Here is a 13,923-nt window from a genome sequence, read left to right as displayed (position 1 = left end):
GGAACGTTTTGAAGATTATTCCTGAACATAATCAGAACTGTCTAAAATCGTTATCAGCAGGCCAAAGACTTACACAAATCTTACACAAGTCTTTGGTAGTAATCTCTAGAAATCTCTCTTGATTCTCAGCCTAAGTATGAATACTGAACTGACCTGTAGACTTTATAGGAGCCGATGTCGATCTCATCTATGCTCTGGGACTTCTTAAACTTGGATCTGGTCTCCTTCATCATGGGGGAAAGTCGGTCGGAGCTTTTACTCATCACCACTGTGACCTTGTTTCCCCCGCTGATGGTGAGCTGGTCCTTCCTGATCTGCTCCCCCTGGCTGTTGTGATACGTCCAGGATCCGGGTAAAGGTCCTGAGCCCTGCTCCAGTCTGGAAATAAAAAATCAGATAATCGATTGGAACTAATTTTAATATAATAAACCATAAACCAGTATTAGTTGTGAGTCTATTAACTGTCAGCGTCTCCAGTGGCTCACCGTGAGTCCATGTCCTTGCGGTCAGGATTGGGGCTTGAGGTTGGCGTCAGGTCCAGCTTTGAGGGGAAAGCAGTCCTGTCCTCCAACGGGCTGGGCGTCCTGGTCCAATTCTGCCAGGGGTTTTGGGAAGAAGGTCCAGAGGATTGTGGGTCGTTATCCGGGGTGGAGCGCTGGTTTCCGTGGTAGGGGAGTGTCTGGGTATCCAGCTCCAAGGGGACTCCTACGATCCGATCTTGCCTGAGGAGGGGCCGGCGGCCGTGAGCCGACTGGCTGCGGGGTTTGGAGCCCAGCGGCGGATTGCCCTGACTCGTGTTAGAGGACGTCGGGTCCATCGGAGACTCCTCAGCGTCAAAACCCGTGTTGTCATAGTGCTGAGCCTCCGACCAATCAAAAGGCTCGCTGAGCGGACGCCGATCTCCCCGTTGCTGCAGCGTTCCCGATGGAGGGGTTTCTCTCTGAGACAGCAGGGGCTTGGAGTCAATAGGCTTTGGGAATGACTGTGCAAGTCTACGGAAATAAAACACATTAGGAGTCACTTAAAGAGAACAAACTGAACTGTTTCATAGTTGGTGCATCGTGAACGTGTGCTGCAGAACAACCCACTGGCACTGGGAACCGGACAGCTTTCTCTGATGTTCCTCCTAAACATCAACTGGGCAAAGAACCATGTTTGGAGTAATTATGTTTCTAAGAGGATGGATGCCAAATGCAAGTGCCTTCAAACTCTTTTCACTGTCAACAAATATGTTTTACGAGGATGCAGGCAAATAAACAAAAAAAACGCATCGTAGAGACTGAGATCTGAACAGACGTGAAATAACTAATATAATGTTGAAAGAAATTACAGAGTAAAAGTGGGATAGAAAGACTGGGAAACTAAGAGGAAGTCTGTTTCTAGTGCAGGAGCTTTTCTAAGTCAAGCACCAGAAAAATCTGGATTATTAGATCCAAAAATGTAATTTTTCAGGGATCCGAAACATTTTGTATCTGCATATGTTTATTTTTGAAGACTCAAACTAGCAGAGTTTCTCAGTCCTCCATGAAAATACACAAGTTTGATTTAAATTAACTGTAGATACTAAATAAGCTTGAGGTTTAAGCACAAAACATTCAGTAAATATCTTCTCTTTTTCTATTTGTTGATGACTTTCACTTAAAAATTAAAATAATTTCTATTTATTATATATTTTAATTATAACTGCTACCTGATATATTTAACAAATAGATATAAGAAAATTTTTTACAAGATTTAATCTCAGGTAAACAGATTTATTGAAAATATTTTTAATTATTTGTCAGTAATACACAGTCTGACTTTAATAAAAACTAATCATCACGCCTGAGGCCATAATGTAAGAGATTTGGCTTGCGATCTGAGATTACATTTTTTTACTGCTGTTCATTACTGCGAGACAGAAACCAGATTCAAAACACGTTTTGATATTAATTTTTAATGCGATTCTCAGTTCCACATACGTCAGCTTATATCATTAATGTGCAATACCCTCCGCAGAGGAGCCATGCCTCTTTAATTGGTTCTTTTCATCTCTCTGTGCAAAAAGCAACGCGCCTCCAAACAGTGGATCCCACACAGGAAGCCTCTTCAAACCAGAGAAAGAACCAACTGAACAGCAATCTGCAGCATCTTAACAAGACTCTCTGACCTTCACGAGCAAACAGACAGGCGAGAAGGTTGCACAAAGATGGAGGGAGAAGAGAAAAGATGGAGCGAGTTGAAAGATGGGTGAGATATGCAAGAGATGGAGAAAACTGCAGGAGAAAAGTTGATAATAGATGAGATGTTTGATGAGAACATTTGCTGCAAAAACACAAAATAAGACAAAACTAACTTGCAAGAGACTGTTTAGCAAGATATATGAGCTTGTTTTAAATAAATAATTCCTTTATATCACTGAAAATGGTGAATTATTTCACTTATTATCAGGGGTGTCACTAGGTTTTAAACATTAGGGGTCTTAGTCCCCAGGAAATGAATGGGCAAGTACAAAATTTTTCAAACAACAACAAAAACAAAGAAGCTGCTTTTCTACTTTTAAAACAGTATTCAGAGTAACAGAAGCCTCTACAAATGCTATGAAATATGACTATAAACAGTTAATCAATATGATTAAATGTTTTAACATGGAAATGTGCACCTTCTAAGTAAGTACAGCGATATTTCCCAGACTGTTTCAATATAAAGTAAAGGGAAGCTGACAGATTTATGATCATATTTAATTTAAAAACGACATTTTAAACTGATATTCTGGCAACATTATATTAAATTTGTTGGCAAACAAAAAATTATATCAGCAACAAAAAAACACCAAATTATTCAAAGGGGGGTTGATAATATTTCAGGGGCTCGGGGCCCCATAAAACAGGTCTTGTGACGCCACTGCTTCTAACGAGACATTTTCCCCATGCTTAAGTGAAATAATCTGCCAGTGGAGCTAGTATGTTAATCAATATTAAGCAAGTATTAACTCAAAAATATACTTGTGAGTTACTTTTGTCTTATTTCAGGTGAACCAAGATGTTTCCTGTAGCAACGAGACAGAAAATCCTCCTTCAGATGTCGGTGTGTTTACCTGTTGGTCCAGTGAGTTTGAGGGGCCTGGTCCTTACTGGGGGCGGGCAGGGCAGGAGTGTGTGCGTGCGCATGAGAGTGTGTGTGTGAGTGTGTGTTGGCGGACGGATTGGAGGAGCCTGAGGAGCCCTGAGAGGGCGAGTAGTCGGAGTACGTGGCCGAGGAGCCACTGTGGTTCAGACAGTGGAGCTTATCGACCTCCTCGTCTGTCGACTCTGGACGGGGACACAGAAGGACAAACGTCTCTTCATAAAATGTCTCACCTGCAGAATTTTAGGTTTAAGCAGAGTTGGGTAGTAACTAGTTACATTTACTTGAGGAACCTTTTGAAAAAAATTACTTTTAGGAGTATTTTTACTGTGCTGTACTTTTTACTTTTACTTGGTTAATCTTCTGTGAAGTATCGCTACTGTAACATGAGTAAAATTTCTGGATTTTCTACCCGCTGAACGAAAAACAAAAAAAATCACCAGACACAGACACACACCTGCAGTTTGTGTTAAAGTTTATAAGTTTTTTATTGAAAGAAACTGATTGTGAAAAATGTCTTATGTTATTTTTGTTAATTATATGAATTATTGTCATTTTGGTTCTTAAAAAAAGCTAAATGTCCACTTAACTTTATATTTTGGATGATGTAAGTTTAAAAAAATTAAATGATTGATAATTTGATGAGATACTCTGTACTCAGGTGGACTTTTTAACCAAATACTTTTTTACTTTTTACTTGAGTAATTTTGGATACTTCTTACTTTTACTTGTGTAAAAATAAGTTGAAGTGGTGCTGCTCTTACTTGAATACAGTTTTCTGATACTTTTAGAGCAGATTAGGATCTGCCTAATGTTCACTACATTTTTTAACAAAATAATTCTCGCATACAGATTTTAGCCTGCTCAGTTCTCTGGTTGCTAGGTGACGGGGTAGGCTTTGCTGGGTTGCTAGGTAACAGGCTGGGTTGCTAGGTGAGGGGAGGGGCTAATACCGCAAGTTTTTGAAGCAGCTCATTATTCAGACACCAAAAACCATGAACTTATTGCCAAAAACGGGCTTTTTTAAAACTGTTTAAGCGGCTTTCAGAAGCAGAAAAAACGCAAGTGGAAGTACAAAAGCACGCAAAATGTAAATTTATCATCATCCGTCCCTTTTAAGGAATGTTTTCACAGCTGTAAATTTTAATAAATGAAGACTTTCCTTATTTTTTCACTGACTGAACCGCTGTAGATAGACATAGAAACCAAATATGAAGCAAAGCAGACGAGCTATTTGGGTTTTTTATTCCCCGTAGAGCTCACATTAAAGAGCTCTGATGAAGCTATCGTTTGTCACAGGGAAGGAGAAATGAACTCTTCCTTTTGGAAGAAGCGATTAAAGCTCTAAATAAATAATTTTGAGCTAGATTATTTTTTTCTACAAGCTAAAATTCCTTCAGATGAAAGAAATGCTTTAAGGGTAAGTAAATTAAAACAGGGCAAACTAAACACTGCTTACACCAGACGGAGAGGTGCATTTAGAGGTTCATTGAATCTCTCTCTCTGTAATGTGTTACAGTTAATCTGCCTCACATTGTGACTAATTGATGGACGCCATTGCAACATGCCTCACAGTTCCTAAAAATAAAACCATTAAGTTATCGTTTGCAGCTTTGTGATTACGACTCTCTGCGTGACGCGGTACCTTTCTTATCCTTCCCCAGCAGCACCACCTTTGGTTTGTACATCGGTGGCTCCACCAGCGTCGGCCTCATATCGGAGATACGGATGTCATTAGGAGAGCCGCCCATCGAGTCCTGAGCAAGGATAAACAAACCCAGTCACTGTAACGCAGGTCTAAACACGCCCAGCTAAGATGTGCAAAAGGAACACAAAATAAATTAAGCATTATTTCACTTTGAAAGAGTTAGAGTAGCAGCTTCAACTTAAGTGCATTTATTCAGCGCAAAACTAAATTAAATTTGTTCTAATATATTACACTCAGCATCTCTGCACTGCAAAAACACAAAATCTCACCAAGTAATTTTTGTTGTCTTTCTAGTGTAAATATCTTAGTTCACTTGAAATTAGATAAATTAACTTACAAGTAACTTTCACTTGTAACAATACATTTTTTCTATGTTATAAGTGAAATAATTTGCCAGTGTAGCTAGTACTTTTTCATTGTTATTAATGAATTATTTTCTGAAAACAAGCTTCTATATTTAGCTAAAAAGTTAGTTTTGTCTTATTTCAAGTGTGCTAAGATATTTGCACTATAAACTAAACCAAAACTACTTGGTAGTATTTTGTGTTTTTACAGTGTGCTGCTTCATTTCACAGTTCCTTTTCATCAACAGGGCGTTACTTCTTCCCATTTTACGAAGGATCATACAGTGAGACCCAGCAGCTGGGACAAAAAGGCCTGGATTATGTTACAAAACGTCGTAGACACTCAGAACCTGTAAAAAATGTAAAGATTTACAGGACAAGCCTATTCTTTTTATTAAATTATTGGTTTGTAAAACAGCGTTTTATATTTGCTACTTTTTTACCAAAATGAAGCTAATCTGAATGTGAAGCCTCTAAATTTTGTGCCAAAGCTTTTTTGCCTAAAAGGTTATATGTTTTAAAGTTTAAATATGAAGGGTGGTGTCTATATATATATATATAATTATATATATATATATATATCAAATAATCAGCAAAGCATCATGCCCCATCGACATGTTTTTATTCATTTCAGTAATAATATGTTTTATCCCTTCGATGACTGCATGAATCTCGTATTAAACAATATGAAAAACAGCAGAACAACCCCACAGTAAACACTTAACTCCTGTTTTTACGAGCTAGCGGCGTAAGTTTTGTACCTCAGAGCTTTCTGTCAAGTCCTCCTTGTCCTTCCTCTTGGGAATGTCGATGCCAGAATTATGCATTGATCCTTGATCCATTAGCTGAGACTGAGAGAAGTCCTGCATCTCTCTGTCAGTCACCTGGCAAACAGTTTCATTTCGTCCGTCAAATGAATCAAATACCTGCATCAACTGAGCAAAGTAAGAGGTTAAGACACACTTTGGTCAAACATGTTTCATTTTCACATCAACATCATGAATTCAGAGGCTATAATCCAGGTGCTGTAACTGTTTCCATGGCAACATCTAAACCTGACAAAGAGATTTGCAATGAGACTACATCAGTGTCTGACCTCACAAATGTACGACTGAACCGCAAGTTAAAGCAGCAAACTGAGAGGCGACGTCTTGTGTAACTTCTTTAAAAATATGGTTTTCTTTTACATATTTGTAAAAACTGTCTCTATGTAGTGACAGTTTAATATGAGTCAGATAAAAGATTGAACTCTTCATCTTCCTCCCTGAGCTGCCTGAAGAAATGCTCCGCTCCCGGTCAAGAACAACCAATCAGAGCCAGGAGGAGGGTCTTAGCGCTGTCAATCAACTTCATGAACGCGCTGCTATAAAATAAACAGTTTCTTTTGGTGATGACACACATAAAAATGTAATGTTGATGGTGTTTCTTTATAAATTTGTAATTCTGTATTTCTATAACGTAAAGCACCTGCTGCTGAAATGCTCTGCACAAATAAATTGATTGATTTATCCGCCATCAGTGGTGGCCATGGCAACTGGCCAAGAGGGAGGACATGAGCATGACTGACAGCGCTAAGCCCCGCCTACGGGCTCTGATTGGTTGTTTCTAGTCAGCACTGGGAGAAGCAGAAGAACTCAATTTTTCAGAGATTTTCTGCCTTATACCATTACAGTTTCAAAAAATTAGCAAAAAAAAAATTGTTTATGAAAGTTACACACTGCAGCTTTAAACTCTTTGGTATCTGAATATTTTAGGCAATAATTATACTTAAATAAATCAAAATTTTGTAAATACAATGTAAAATTCAGATTGAGACATGACATACTGAGGAAGTTTCTGCAGTTTTCTGCCTGTTTCTCACCTCTTTTGGGGGCAGGGGCCACGGCGGCTCGTACTGCTCTTTGCTGAGGTGAGCATGCTCCATGTTGGTTCCTGCTGAGGTGGCGGTGCCTGAGCTCAGCTGGTGCTGGTGCCCATGTCCTGGATGCATGCTTTTACCCACAAGGCTCTGCACTGATTTAACCATGTTCTTCAGATCCTCAGGGTACGGCGTTGGGTAGCGCTTCAGGTTTATTTCCACCTGAAGCCAACAGAAACCGTTAAATCAGGGCTGTCCATCTGTTTGTCCAAAACTGTAGCCAAAAAACCCAACGTAAAATCAAGAAAGTAAAGCAGTCTGATTTTTATTGTAGATCCAAAACCTGAAAGAGATTTTCCTATGATGTGTTAGGGTCTTTTTAGACAGAAGAAAAAGGGAACATTTTGCCTAATCTCAGAAATCTTCTGGACAGCATCTGGAAATTCTTCAAAAGAAAATTTTTGACATTTGAAATTCAGAAAATATTTTGTAGAAATTTTTTGATATCTGAAAATGTAATTTTTTTTCCAGGAAATTTCCTTGTTTTTGTGGATAATTTCTAAGATTACTGTCACAATGGTCCTAATACGCTGCAGCAGATTTTGCATGGTTGTTGTATTAGAAGAAAAATGTCTAGTTTTCAGTTTCTTTTGGGTTTGATTGATTATTTTTTTTCAGTAATAAAAACAGGATTTGGGTCACTTTCTTTCAAAATCTTTGCTATATTGATCCAAGAATAAAAGCTGATTTGGGTGCAACTTTTCAGTAAAAGTCTCTGGACAAACCTGGTTTTACCTTTTGTTAAAATTTAGTTATAAAAACATGAATTTACATTTTCTTGTGTAAGAAAATTTTGTAGGTAACAATTTTTACCCTGATTACAAATTAAAAGAATCCATCTACATTTACAGGCCAAATTTGTGTCATTTTTGAAATGCAGTTTTGGCCGCAGAAAATCAGTCCAAGGACCACAAGTGGCCCCCGAGCCGCACTTTGGACACCCTACTTTAAATTAAGCACTATTCATTTTCTTTTTCAGATTCATTCAGCAGTGTTTTAATCATGCTAGTTATTATTAAACAGCTAGAAAAGTGTCACAAAACATCCAGACAGAGAGAAATGAGCAGAATCAGAAAGCGGACCTTGACCTTCCCAGAGTTGTCTTCCTCATCCTTCTTGTCCTCAAAGTCAAAGGCCACCGTCATCCTCTGCTGTCTCTGCTCTTCCCACAGTGTAGGATTAAAGCTGTCGCTATCCGACTGGTAATCTGTAAAAATACAGAGAAATTAAACTTAATAGACAAGACGAGAATTTTACAGAGATAAACTGTCAGAGATCCCAAACTTCACCTCATGTTGAACAGCAAAAGCACAAAATCTTACCAAGTATTTTGGTCTAGTTTCAAATGTAAATATCTTAGTGCACTTGAAATAAGACAAAAAGTACTTAGAAGAAACTTTTTAGCAATATATCTTTTCAATTTCTTAATATTAAAAAAAGTATTTATTACTGATTATTTCACGTTTAACATGGGAAAAATGTTTTGTTTTAAGTGAAATCATCATGTTGTAATGTAAAAATCCAATAAATAATAAATATACATATAAAAACGTTAATGGGTGCTTTGAAATAATATTGCTTCAGCATTATGAAACAGAATCGTGTTAACATAAATCCAATGCCGTTATTGGAGATGAAGCATTAGCTATAAGCTTTTTTTTTTTTAATTTATGGCATACTGAAGCACCTAAAAAATCTCAAAATTATCTAAAATGTAATATTCTAAGAAGCTTTTCACATTTTAACAACAAAAAATAGGTTTTTATAAGTGAAATAATCTGCCAGTTCAACTATTGGAGAATTATTTACCTAAAACATGCTCCAGTATTTTGCTAAAAAGTTACTTTAGTTTAGTTTTGTGTTAGTTTTCATAAGGGAAATTTATTATTATGATTTCAGTGCTGAGCGAGTAGCAGCAGCTGTTTGTTACTCGCACACTTTGTAATATTTGTGAAGCAATTTTTACGAAAACAATGATTTGTGAACCTGAGGGGAATTACATGAGCATGAAAGCTGCAAACCATCACAAAACAGTCTGAGGATAATTCACTTGTATACAATGTAAAGACATAAAGAAAGAATATTTACAGCAGCAAGTAGAAGGATATAATAAAACTAGTACTGTGAATTCTTCAAAATCTAAATTTCACTGGTAACTTTAAGTTTTGCTCTTTCAGTTGAGCTTTTTTAAACCTTAAAAAGATTGGGGGTAAGTCCTAAACATTTTGATTTTAGCAATATTTCAGGATCACCCAGTGATGTTGTCCAAACCAAACTAATTACATGCGCTTTCCTTGACAACATTCAAACTTTCTGCGACATAAAAACAGATATTTGCTACCTTCATCATGCCTGGGCTGTTGTGGAAACATGTAGTTGGTCAAAACTTTCTGTTTGGTTTCTGGATGGGCTTCCGTCTGCAGCGGGATCAAAGCTTTGGACTGAAAAACAGAAACAAACGGTCAAACTTTCATCTCTCCACTCGCTTTTCACTGTTAGAGGAAACAAGCTGGACCAAATCACCTTTAGATTAAAAAATTATTTTATTGAATTTGTCATTAATATTTTGTCAACACTAATATGACAGATATAAATTCAGAGCACTGACACCAAAAATAACCAGTGGCCCTTTAATGAAACTTTAATGTGCATGATTAGTAATATATGTAATATGCTAATAATGTCTAAATTGAAATTTGTGGAAGTGTGTGAATACATTAGCAACATTTTAAATGGAAATATATGTTTGCCTTGACATTTCATCAACATTTGAAATTTAAATGTGCTTTTGACTTTAACAGAGACATTAAGATTCACTGTTGTAATGGCTTTCATTATAATTCATAACATTTGATCAAACTCAAAATATTAAAATATTCTGAAGCGTTAAAGTGTAGCCTGGAACTAAATTAGGATTTAAAGGTAGTGAAATAAATCAGCACTGCACTTCCATTTAACAAAGTTTATTTTACAAAGTTTAGTAAAGAAAAAAATCAAAAAATCAAGTCTAAAAATGATATTTTATACAATATATAGAACAATTTTATCATCTTAAATTGTTGTTTGTCAGCATTTCCACTGACCAGATAATTGCGCAATTTAACATTTCAAAAATTAATTTGCTTAATGGAAACATGGCAATTTTGAAAAAATACCTTCTTGTTTTCGATAAAAAAGTTTTGACATTAGAATATTTGACTGTATTGAAGTTGGTTTATTTCGCATCACATGAGTCACTTGATCAACAACCAGATTCTGCTGCTGTCACAAACCACAAAGAAGACGATGTCAGGAAGTAGTTGGAGGTTGATGGCGCAAAATATTTTTAACAACTTGAATAAACTTATTCATGTGTGATTTTTAATTGTGCTTCTTATTTAATGGAAACATCACAACTTGGTTTAGTTTCTAGTGCAATTGGTTTTAGGTGTTGTTACATATGGACCCCTTGCAGCCTGATGTCAAGCGCACAAGATCCCGACCCGTCTCTCTGTTGGAGAGCAAAATGTTGCTAGCTGATGATGACTAGCATAGGTTTCAGCGGTTAAGTACTTAAATTCACACCTGATATATTAAAATAAAGGGACGCAGTGCTTTGCTGCTAATTGTCAACACGATAACAAACTTGATAACAAGGTGAGAAAAAAGTTTTAAATAAGAAAGAAAATAGCGATTGAGACAAAAGTAGGTCAGCTATGCTAGCTTGACTTTGACAACTTTAACATGTCGATGTGATGAGGAATTCAGTGTTTTGGTTCAGTTACAACATAAAAAAGGGCGACGTAAACACCACCTCTGACAGATCATCAGTAGAGCAGGTGTTTAAATTAGCTAATCAACCACCGCTGTTAGCTTAGCTTATATATAGCAAGAGTAGCTAATCTACCACCTCCGTGTTAGCTTAGCTTATAGCAAGAGTAGCTAATCTACCACCTCCGTGTTAGCTTAGCTTATAGCAAGAGTAGCTAATATACCACCTCTGTGTTAGCTTAGCTTATAGGAAGAGTAGCTAATCTACCACCTCCGTGTTAGCTTAGCTTATAGCAAGAGTATCTATTATACCACCTCCGTGTTAGCTTAGCTTATAGCAAGAGTAGCTAATATACCACCTCCGTGTTAGCTTAGCTTATAGCAAGAGTAGCTAATATACCACCTCTGTGTTAGCTTAGCTTATAGCAAGAGTAGCTAATATACCACCTCTGTGTTAGCTTAGCTTATAGCAAGAGTAGCTAATATACCACCTCTGTGTTAGCGTAGTTTAAAGCAAGAGTAGCTAATCTACCACCTCTGTGTTAGCTTAGCGTATAGCTAGTCTACCACAGTGATCACTTAATAAAAATCATGAAACTGTAACGGACTGAATGTCCCGTTCTATGTGTGGGAAATGTTTGAGTGAAACATAAAGTGACGTTGTTGTCAGTTGCTATGGCAGCAAGTCTGCGTGTAGCGAGGAAAAAGTGGTTTTGAGTTGTTCTTTAGCGTTTTTTCTGCTTTATTTCTCCCCTCACTGTGGCGCGTAGCACTAAGTGCATAATACCTTCATGTCCAGGCTTCATTTAGTTAATGGAGCTGTTCTGCCGCGGCAGCGCGGCTATGAATGGCATGAAACATAATCGTCTTTTTGCTCTCCAGCGTTGTGCACATTTTCTGGATGTAAGCAATAACATGCAGGGGTCCATGTGGGTTCGCCGGTGTGTTCTCCTGCAGGGTAAAGGACAGATACCTGATTGTCTGAGAGCCACAGAGCTGCCAGATCCTTCAGCTTGGTGAAGGTAAACGGTAGATTCTTTAACCTACGAGGAAGACACAGAAAAAGAAAGAAGGAGGGGATGGGGGAGCGGGGAAGAATAGAGATGTTTCGTGTTCCCACGCACTGTACAGCCTGCAGAGCATGCAACCATGGCAACACACTCGCCGGTTCCCATGGCAACCAAAAGCCCCCTCAGCAGTGAGAAGGAGAGCAACGGAGCTGCCATTGAGAAAGTTTCGCCTCGTGACGACGCGCTCACGCTGGTACCTGTTGTCGCTGAGGTTGAGCACGCGCAGTTTGGTCATCTGTCCGATTTCGTCAGGCAGAAACTCCAGCTTGTTGGACCGAAGTGACATCACCGTCACGTTCTTGCAGTTACCGATCTAACACAGGTTCATGCACACATACACACACACACGTTATCAAAACAAATGAAAAGTTTGCTGCATTTTTTTGTTTAAGTGATAAAGGATTACTTTTGTGCGCGTAGCGATTTTGCATGTTAGAGCTACATAAAGTGGTGCAGAGGTTTTTGCAAATACAAATGTGTAAATATGTGCAGCATCCATTTATATTGATGTATAAATAATATAAACCCATTGCAATCAACTGCATTCAGAAATCACCTCATTTTTCAGACACAAAAAACATTAACTTATTTTTACATTAACTGTTTTCAGAAGCAGTAGAGACCCAAGTGAGAAGTACAAAGATGTCCAAAATGTGATGTTTGCAAAGTAGGTCCCCTTTAAATATTTCTAATTATGTTTTGATTACATTAATATCTTATATCTAATATCTTACATGTTGTTTAACCTGCATTATGTCAACGTTAAAGTTGACATGAATTAGCTCACCTCCCGTGGCAGCTGTGTGAGGAAGTTCTCATCTGCAGCAAAAGTTCTCAAGCTGTGCAGGTAGCCGACGGTGGGAGGCAGCGACTCCAACTCGTTACAGCTGCAGTCCAACTCTTCCAACAGAGATAGGCTGAAGAAAACGAAGAGAGACCACGACAGAAAGAGGAAAAAAGTCATTCTGAAAGATGCAGAATGTCTGTGGCAGTTTTAAAATCTTATTCCCGTCTAAACTGGAAATTAATTCTAAGAAAAGACTGAAACGGGAAACAAAATAATTTTGATATCTAATCAAAGATCAGCATTAGGCCTCCTGCAAAATTCTGCTTTATTATAATAGAAACACACAATGAGAGTTGGGTAGTAACTAGTTGTCTTTACTCAATTATGTTTTGAAAAAAATGTACTTTTAGGAGTATTTTTCCAATGCTGTGCTTTTTATTCTTACTTGAGTAATTTTATTATGAAGTATTTATACTCTTACTTGAGTAAAATGTCTGGAAAATTTATATAAGTTTGTTTTAAAAATTAAAACAAAAAATGTTAAAACTTTTGTAAGTTTCAATTTGCATTTCAATACCAAGTGATGGCTAGTTTCAGTCTTTATTAAATTATGCTTGAAATTAATCATCTAGTAAAGTATGTCAACAATATTTTTTGCATTTTTATAGATCCCAGCTTCTCTAATGTAACATCTACTGTAGAAAATCGGACTCCCCTTTATGTGTATTCTGTGGCCTGACACCGAGGTAACAGCATGCTAATGCTAATGAGACAATAATTTCACATTCACGTACTGCCACTGTTAACATTACATTAGTCTGCTCCTATTATTCCCAACAGACGGGACCATCTGGACTACCATGCTGACTAAAGGGGAGCAGATGAGATGGGAGGAAACAAGAGGAGAGGTGTAAGGCAAGGTTAGCTTATAGTGAATAGCATTTGTGTTTCCTATTGTGGTTGCAATTAAGATAAAGGTTCTGCTAAGCAAGATGTCATTTTTTAGATCCAAATTTTCTGTTTTATTTTCTTTAACTTTTCAAATGAAGTCACTATCTGGTTGGGAGTAAAGTTCAAGACGTAGCTTTATGTCCAGTGAAAATTAGCAACAACAAAAAAAAAATTGAACTGAGGTTCAAAACCACAATAAAGTTCCACCAAGTTATTCACAGTTATTTGAGCACAACAATATTATCCACAACAAGATTTAGGAGGTTCTTTTAATTCAACAATCCCTTATT

At 37.4% G+C, this 13,923-nt stretch overlaps 1 protein-coding gene across 1 annotated transcript in view; it reads right to left on the bottom strand.

The window, feature by feature from the left end:
- Positions 1-13,923, bottom strand: part of lrrc7 (leucine rich repeat containing 7) — a 53,066-nt gene that overhangs the window by 21,742 nt on the left and 17,401 nt on the right. Inside the window, exons 10-20 of the mRNA XM_014968678.2 lie at positions 12,683-12,812; positions 12,093-12,208; positions 11,799-11,868; positions 9,417-9,516; positions 8,158-8,282; positions 7,019-7,237; positions 5,919-6,092; positions 4,751-4,862; positions 3,077-3,290; positions 486-992; positions 154-378 (exon numbers count right to left, since the gene is read on the bottom strand). Coding sequence (XP_014824164.2) covers positions 154-378; positions 486-992; positions 3,077-3,290; positions 4,751-4,862; positions 5,919-6,092; positions 7,019-7,237; positions 8,158-8,282; positions 9,417-9,516; positions 11,799-11,868; positions 12,093-12,208; positions 12,683-12,812 — 1,992 coding nt within the window. The remainder of the gene's footprint in view (positions 1-153; positions 379-485; positions 993-3,076; positions 3,291-4,750; positions 4,863-5,918; positions 6,093-7,018; positions 7,238-8,157; positions 8,283-9,416; positions 9,517-11,798; positions 11,869-12,092; positions 12,209-12,682; positions 12,813-13,923) is intronic.

Source organism: Poecilia mexicana, unplaced genomic scaffold, assembly GCF_051168715.1.
Source record: "Poecilia mexicana isolate PSO_F unplaced genomic scaffold, ASM5116871v1 scaffold_4, whole genome shotgun sequence".
Classification (NCBI taxonomy): Eukaryota; Metazoa; Chordata; class Actinopteri; order Cyprinodontiformes; family Poeciliidae; genus Poecilia; species Poecilia mexicana.
The sequence above is the reverse complement of the archived record's forward strand: the minus strand, read 5'-3'. Positions and strand labels throughout refer to the sequence as shown.